Here is an 8221-nt window from a genome sequence, read left to right as displayed (position 1 = left end):
CCAGATTCGATGTTTTGGTTTCGGTCAAGGTCGAACGACGTAATTCACAGAACCATTTGTAAAGGCATATGACAAATATTGAATTTTTGTTTTGAAGGCATCTGCGTAGAATTTAAATGAAGTCATGTTTAGTTCTATGACAAGTTGGCTTGGTGTTGGAGATGACAAAAGTCCAACCAACGATTCGACTTCGGAAGAAAACAAGGAAAACGAAAAATCAGGCGACGAGACCCAAGAGCAAAATCAGCCATCCGAAACGAAGTCAACAGAAAAAGACAGTCCGAGCAATGACTCTGAAGAAAAAGACTTGTCTTTTGATGAAGCTAAGCAAGCATTGGAAGATGTATCTTCAAAAGCAATAAACACAGCTAAGGAATGGGGTAGTAAGTATATATGATAGAACATACCTATAAGGACTTGAGTTAAGTTAGACGTTTCTTTCATTCTAATTTTAGAAACCGACAACACACTGAAGTAAAGACGTTTACCTACTAATACCAGACTATGGCAATGAATACAACGTTGATGACAAAATGTCATAAATGATCAAAAAATATCATATGTTTGCTTTTAACTTTAATATCAGATTCTTCTCAATCACTGAAAATTAATAAAACATCCCAGTGCATTGTCCAAACTCTCCATTGTAATTCAAAGTATTTTTTATTTAAATACAAATGAAGTTTACACAATATATATTCACAGAAGACCAAGGAATTCAATATTTTTTGTAATCCTAATCATTCCAAAATAATATTGCATGCACACATGCAAAAAATTAAATCAGTACTTCATAGTGTAACGACTCGTTTGCTATGACCGTAGTCATTAGCATAGAGTAGAATGATACAATTAATTTGTTTTGCTCTGGGTTCGACTGCCGCATTAGCTTGCAGATTCCTGTCTCGCTATGATATTCAAAGGTACTAGTAAGTATGGACTATGGACGGCATCAAATTCATTTTACAGTTTATTAACATTTAACATGTGTAAAGTCGACAACAAGAAAATACCCTCGTGGCTCAGTGGGAAGTAGTGTGTAATGGACAGTTTTGCTGCTAATATTCTCACGTTTTCGCTATCAGAATTATCTCCTACCCATCAATGAAAGACAGAGCACATGGCGCTACACACCGGGCCGATTATCGATAGTTTAACCTCCAATTTCACAAACACCGTTCTCCAGCGAAGATTCTCAAAATATCTCCTTAAAAGCTAACCCCGAAACTCACTAACGGAGGCTCCCACTCTTTTCCAGCCTACCAACGGCTCTCAACACAAGAGTGAAGACTTTTCATTACTATCAAAACCCGTCTAAAAGGGAGACATGCCAAGTCCAACATTGCACAATTTCACAAGTATTTCAAACCCAAAAATACAGCAAAAATATCGACTGACAGCGAAAAATACACACACAGTAAAGTTATCGCATTTCCATACTATACGATAACAGCAAATTAGGGAAAGGATGGGCGACAAATATATAAAAATTACATAGGATTCAAAAACACAACCCTCACCTTTCAAGGCCCGGTAGAAAACTGAAAGTCTCGGTGTAGTCCCGAGATCTCGTGCCCAGCAAAGTCCTGCCAAAGTCTAGGTTAATATAATTTCCGGAAAATATAGCAACGAAGCGCACCGCAGCTTCGTTACAATAGTCCTTATCGCTATATTTAAAAATAGATTTTTTATTTTGTTGAGGTTATGAGGGTATAATGATAATGGAGCATGTGTAAATTATGTAACCCTGGATTCTTCCATTCCAATTTGATTTCTGGTTTGTCGGGTTTCCCGCTCCTATTTTCCGAAAATAAAATAAAATAAAAATTACCGCTCCTCATTTTTAGCTCACCTGGTCCAAAGGACCAAGGTGAGCTTATGCCATACCGTGGCGTCCGGCGTCCGAATGTCCGTCCTTCCATCAACAATCAACTTCTTCTCCATAACCGCTGGTCGGATTTCAACAAAATTTGACTTGTAGCATCCTTATGGGCTACTCACTGAAAATTGCACAAATGATGGTCCTGACACCCCCCCCCCTCCCAGGGGCCTGAGGGGCGGGGCCAAAATGGGTCAATTTGGCTATTTCCATATAAACAACTTCTTCTCTGAAACTAAGCATGGGATAGCATCCATAATGCAATTGTAGCATCCTTATAGGGTGGGGATTCAAAATTGTACAAATGATGGGGCTAACCCCGGGGGCCTGAGGTGCGGGGTCAAAAGGGGTCAATTTGGCTATTTCCATATAAACGACTTCTTCTCTGAAACTAAGCATGGGATAGCATCCATAATGCAATTGTAGCATCCTTATAGGGGGGGGATTCAAAATTGTACAAATGATGGGGCTACATGACCAGCCGGGGGCGTGAGGGGTGGGGTGAAAAGGGGTCAATTTGGCTATTTCCATATATAAGCGACTTTTTCTCTGCAACTGAAAATAGGATTATGCTCATAATGCAATGGTAGCATCCTTATAGGATGGGGATTTAAAATGGTACAAATGATAGGACTGACCCCCCCCACCCCCCACCCCCCACCCCCAGGGACTGAGGGGCGGGGTCAAAAGGGATCAATTTGGCTGTAATCATATTTAAATGACTTCTTCTCTGCAACTAAGCATGGGAGAGCACTCATAATGCAATGGTAGCATCCGTATAGGGTGGGGATTCAAAATTGTACTAATGATGGGACTGATACCCCCGGGGGCTGAAGGGCGGGGTCAAAAGCGAGCAATTTGGCTGTTATCATATAAACGACTTCTTCTCTGCAACTAAGCATGGAAGAGCACTCATAATGCAATGGTAGCATCCTTATAGGAAGGGGATTTGAAATTGTACAAAGTATAGGGCTGACTCCCTGGGGCCTTAGACGCGGGACCAAAAAGGTCAATTAGGCTACTATTTTCATATAAATTACTTCCTCTCTGAACCTTTGTATTGTGATAATTACAAAAAAAACCAGGTGAGCGATACAGGCCCTCTGGGCCTCTTGTTTGGTCTGGGAATCTAGCGAACACGGAAAATTTTTTATTGGGTTCATTTTTACTAGTAACCATTTCCTGGTCACTCAGATGTTTGAATTATTCGTGCATTGCCTCTTTAAACACGCAAGTGTCTTACAAACCTTTCCAGCAACATAAATGTAAAGTTTTTCTGCCACCAAGTGCAGACAGAGTGGTACTTAGAGATAGCGACTGAGGGACGCATACTTTTTAATAGGCCATGTCCTGATTTCAGTCTGTTTTTGCCGATGTGGGCAACTCTTTTAAAAGACTTTGCATTTGATCTGATTCTCACATTAAAGATGGCGACGACCATGCATATATGACAGGTGATTTGACTGGCCAACTTAAGAATGAAACACAGTAATCAGGCATGTCAATTATATGACGGCAATCGATAATTATAATTAACACCTCAGTTACATTATATCTGAAGACCGGCCAGTGTGTACTATGACACGTAGCCCAAATAGCTTGCATTTGCCAACATGTTTTGACAGTTAGGTGATGATTCGTCTGCTATTTGGTCAAATATCGGTAGTAAATTACACACTCTTATGTTTCATTTTGACTTCTACAACAATGTAACTTACATTTGCCTTCATTTTTGTGTTGATAGGTTATATGTATGTTTGTGTTTGATTTACCCAAAGTATTTCACTAGAAAAAAAAAAAAATGAATTTAATATATTTCTTTTATGATATGAATGCTGATATACATGTCGTGGAACTTCTGAGCCACACTGTTCACAAATTTTTATACAAATACTTTTTTTAAAGACAATAAAGGAATGTAATTAAAATGAATAATCTTTGTGTTTATACTTTTTGTATATATAATATAGTTACATGAATAAACATGTATCTCATTTTAAGTATGAGCAGCTAAATAAGTAACATAAAACAAAAATTGTCAGTTTCATACAATATTATGTGACAACTAAGAAAGAATATATATGTTGGATGAGGTTATATTGATTTAAATAATGAATGCTAACCGCTGGTTGTTTATATTAGTTTGTTGGTTTTTGCTGAATGCTCCGTCAACAGCAAATTAATTATTGAAATTATTGACAATAAGTAAAGCTTACTAAGATACATGTATAGCTTTCTTGATTATTTCCTTTCAAGTATCAAGTGCTATTCTATGTTAAATTTGATTTGTCTTAAAAATATGAAATATACAATGCATGGAAAACATTTTGAGTAATATAGTGATTTTTCTCCTTATATAACTGGAGTCTGTAAACGACCCCATTCCCAATGCCATACCCCCCCCCTTCCCTCCCCCCAATTTTTTTCCCAATTACAATGAAAATTTCCCAAATCAAATCTCTGAAAGACAAACAAGACCCGAAAATCTCTCCACTTGTTGTTTAAAGTGAACAGTCGGGCAAGGATGGCTAAAGTCGGTAAAAATGGTGTGAATGTATCCAGTATAATTTCTTATGAAATAGAAAAATAAAATCTCTCGCCAAAATCTGTCTGCGTACGAAGAAATTAATTTAATGTATAGGAATCCTAAAACATCCTCCCGGCTGACTATGTTCGTGGTTACATTTACACGCAGCCTCGCTTTCAATGCTTTCAACTTTCCTTTACTTTAATGGTCAGAACTGGGAAACGTAAGCAGAACTTGGCCATCGTATTAATATGTGAGAACTTTTGGAAGGCCAATGAACGCATTTAAACTGGTTTTCTTTGCCCGACTATTCACTTTAATCTAAAACAACCTACTTCGAAGCTGTTGTGGTCATCGTCTTTTGATAAAATAAAACAGTTTACTGTTTTACAATATTAATAACCTATAATACCATGTTTAGTAATGGGAAACTTTTTCCCAAAACTGATCTTTGTGCAATTAAAAATTCCCAATTTGTTACAAAAATCCCCAAATACCCTGAAAAATCACTGAGCATAATTTCTATAGCCGCACCAAGGATTTATAAGTGAGAAGGATTCGTGTCTGTCTCTTTACATTACTAAACACCACGCGAGACGCCTATGAACCGGGAATAAAAACCGTTTTTCTCAACAAATACTTGTCTTATCGAGTCAAACGAAACACCATTGTAGAGTTTATTAAATTTCACGACGTTTATAACTTGCTTTAAAGACGGAATATTTAGGGGATATGTCTTAAATTTTCGTTAAAAAAAATTGACAGCCCATGAAATGACAGCACCGCTTCAGAAAGTAAGACGGTAACCCTCGCACCCGCAAGCTACATCAAAGGCTGCGCCAGCGGATATCAAAGGAAAATCAGTCGTCGCCCAACGTCACGGTCAGTGCACAAACAAAAAAGCGCCTGCCTCGGACTTCCCCAAAACCCAGTGTGACTTATCCTTCTCATATACGTCCTTGGCCGCACAAATACTTCCTTTTTTACATCTTTGATACATTTATGAATGTTGAAAACACTGAAGAAAACAGCAAAACTCGGTTATTATGTGTTTATTCACAAAATAAACTTTATGTTTCACAAGATTTTTTATTAGACTTTTATAGAAATAAAATATTCGCTCGCTCCAAATTTTTCAGATTTCAAAATATTTTTAAAATTAAAAAAAAAAATTGCTTGCTCACTCCTATTTCAAAATTTCATAATCCGAAGAACAAGAAATCAAATTGGAATGGCCTAAGTAGAATTAATTTTCTAAAACTATATACCAAAGTAAGATAAAAAATTATTGAATGTGATTAAATCTAAAGGATGCCAAAAAGCGAAGGCTTATGTAAGGCAGATACTGATATAACTGTAATTGAGTCATTCATGCAAATGTATATTCCCACCAAAAGTTGGGTCATGACACGACATTGCTACGCCTATTCCCGCAACAATTGAATCGCCGCACGTGTTGTACTGTCATTATACACTGATAATGATAATACTAGAAAGCTGGTTATTGAATCCATGTCAGTGCAAACTGTAAATATATACATATGTATGTATAAGCCCTAATATATTTAAGAAATATATGCAGTCAGTGAACATAAGTATTTGTCAATGCTATTTTTTCCCCTATAAATTCTATGAATTTTCACTTTTGTTGTTAATTTTCCTGATGTATGATGATTTCAACAAAATATAGAAAATTGTCTTCACTTTCAGCTCATTTTATTTATTTGCATAACTTTTTTCCATTGTGTGCATTTTGAGAAATTTAGAAGATCTGTAATTGTGCCAGCTATTTCACTAACATGATTACATTTCAAGAGGCTATAGTTATAATTCGCCCTTTTTGGAAACCTCCGCACGATGTGTTTATGAATATAAAACCCAATTGACCCCTGTAACATTAGTGTTATACAGGTGTAATTTAGACCTGAATCTCCCTTTGCGAGACAACTTTCCCTTGACTTTCATTTTATATCATTCTAACACTAAAATCTACTATAATTCCTTCTTCATAACCGGTTCAATTTGTTTGTTTAAACTGCTATTAAAGTGAAGAAATAAATATTCTACTCTATATTCTAACCTCATATGATTATTTCACTTAAAACAAAACTTATATGCCTATAATGAAATGATGACCTTGGTTAGAGTTTTCTTCAATAGTACAGAATTCGAACATGGTAGCCTTGGGAAACTAATATGTGAAATTTTGATGTTTTAGGTTTCCTGTACAGCTATGGCAAAGCAGCCTCTAAGACAGTTGCCGATCATGCAAAACAGATAACTAAATCTGTTGAAGAAAAGGTATGATTTGGCTATAGATAGGAGAACATTATGTTGGTTAAGCCGAATTTTTAATCAAAATTCTACTCACTTTTTGTTTTTAGCCCACCATCATCAGATGGTGAGCTATTCAAATCGCTTTTCGTCCGTGGTCCGTCGTCCGTCCGTTAACATTTCTTGTTACCGCTATTTCTTGGAAAGGGCTGAAGGGATCTTTCTCAAATTTCATATGTAGGTTCCTCTAGGGCCCTAGTTGTGCATATTGCATTTTGGGACCGATCAGTGAACAAGATGGCCGCCAGGCCGCCATCTTGGATTTTGATAGTTAAAGTTTGTTACCGCTATTTCTCAGAAAGTACTGAAGGGATCTCTCTCAAATTTTATATGTAGGTTCCCCTAGGACCTTAGTTGTGCAAATTGCATTTTAGGACCGATCGGTCAACAAGATGGCTGACAGGTAGCTATCTTGGATTTTGATAGTTGAAGTTTGTTACTGCTATTTCTAAAAAAGTAATGAAGTGATCTGTTTCATATTTCATATATGTTGTATGTTTGAAAAAGTTTGAAAAGCAGAGAAAAGATCCCTCTTTCCATTGTCAGACGTAGATCATATTTGGTGGGCACCAAGATCCCTCTGGCATCTCTTGTTGTGCATTGCATAAAGTTTTGTCTCGTCTTTGATGATAGTCGAGGGAGTCAGCAGTATCAATTATAATATACCCACGGTAGCTTTAATTAGATATTTGTATTAAAGTTCACTTTGGACAAAATTAATCACATCTAATCTGAACTGAATCTTTGTCAAGTTGCTTTTTGAATCTATCATGTATATCATCTATACATGGGCAGAAATAAAGAAAGTACTAGTTCTGGTATTTCTGGTGCTAAAAGCTCTCAATTTTAGTGGAATTTAAAAATTAGTGTAAAACAATTGTAATTGTGTTTGGAACATTTAGGCAAGTACTTTTTATCCATCAGAATGTAACTTTAACACATTAAATGATATGAAATGGGGAGGCATGTAGTACTACACTTGTCCATCCTGTACCCATGTGGCATGTCCTGTCTATACATTGTCCAGATTTATATGGGGACATTTATATCCTACAGATCTCTCTAGTTTTAAATTTAAAGTAGGGTGTGTTATGTAACAAATATTACATTATCTGAGTATCATACAATAAGTAGTACAATATTGTGTAAAATAATGGGATACAAAGTATTTTAATTATTTAAACTTAATTTTCAGACATTCCTTGGAGAGTTCAGTCGTGAACAAGATAAGTTTGTCACAGAAAAGAAGGAAAAAGTGAAACGCTCTGAGGCCGCTGTACCTCCATGGATCGGCTACAATGAAGAGGAAAGCATGAAAGCTCAAATCCTAGCACTCTCAACAGTAAGTCTTCAGGATTTTTGTTTGAAAAGAATACACTATATATATATATATTGTTTATCTGTAAAAAGTTCAAACGGGTGTTTTGATCCTTTATCCATTTCCTAACTATATATCAGAAGGGGGTATCACAATGGCATAC

At 36.4% G+C, this 8221-nt stretch overlaps 1 protein-coding gene across 3 annotated transcripts in view; it reads left to right on the top strand.

The window, feature by feature from the left end:
• The first annotated feature begins 19 nt into the window (after positions 1 to 19).
• Positions 20 to 8221, top strand: part of LOC138336223 (synapse-associated protein 1-like) — a 77002-nt gene continuing 68800 nt past the window's right edge. For all 3 annotated transcript variants that reach the window (XM_069285628.1, XM_069285620.1, XM_069285636.1), the window contains exons 1-3: positions 20 to 383; positions 6625 to 6707; positions 7936 to 8082. In XM_069285628.1, coding sequence (XP_069141729.1) covers positions 125 to 383; positions 6625 to 6707; positions 7936 to 8082 — 489 coding nt within the window. In that variant the 5' untranslated portion in view covers positions 20 to 124. The remainder of the gene's footprint in view (positions 384 to 6624; positions 6708 to 7935; positions 8083 to 8221) is intronic.

The sequence above is a fragment of the Argopecten irradians genome, chromosome 1 (assembly GCF_041381155.1).
Source record: "Argopecten irradians isolate NY chromosome 1, Ai_NY, whole genome shotgun sequence".
Classification (NCBI taxonomy): domain Eukaryota; kingdom Metazoa; phylum Mollusca; class Bivalvia; order Pectinida; family Pectinidae; genus Argopecten; species Argopecten irradians.
This window is presented reverse-complemented; position numbering and strand designations above follow the sequence as displayed.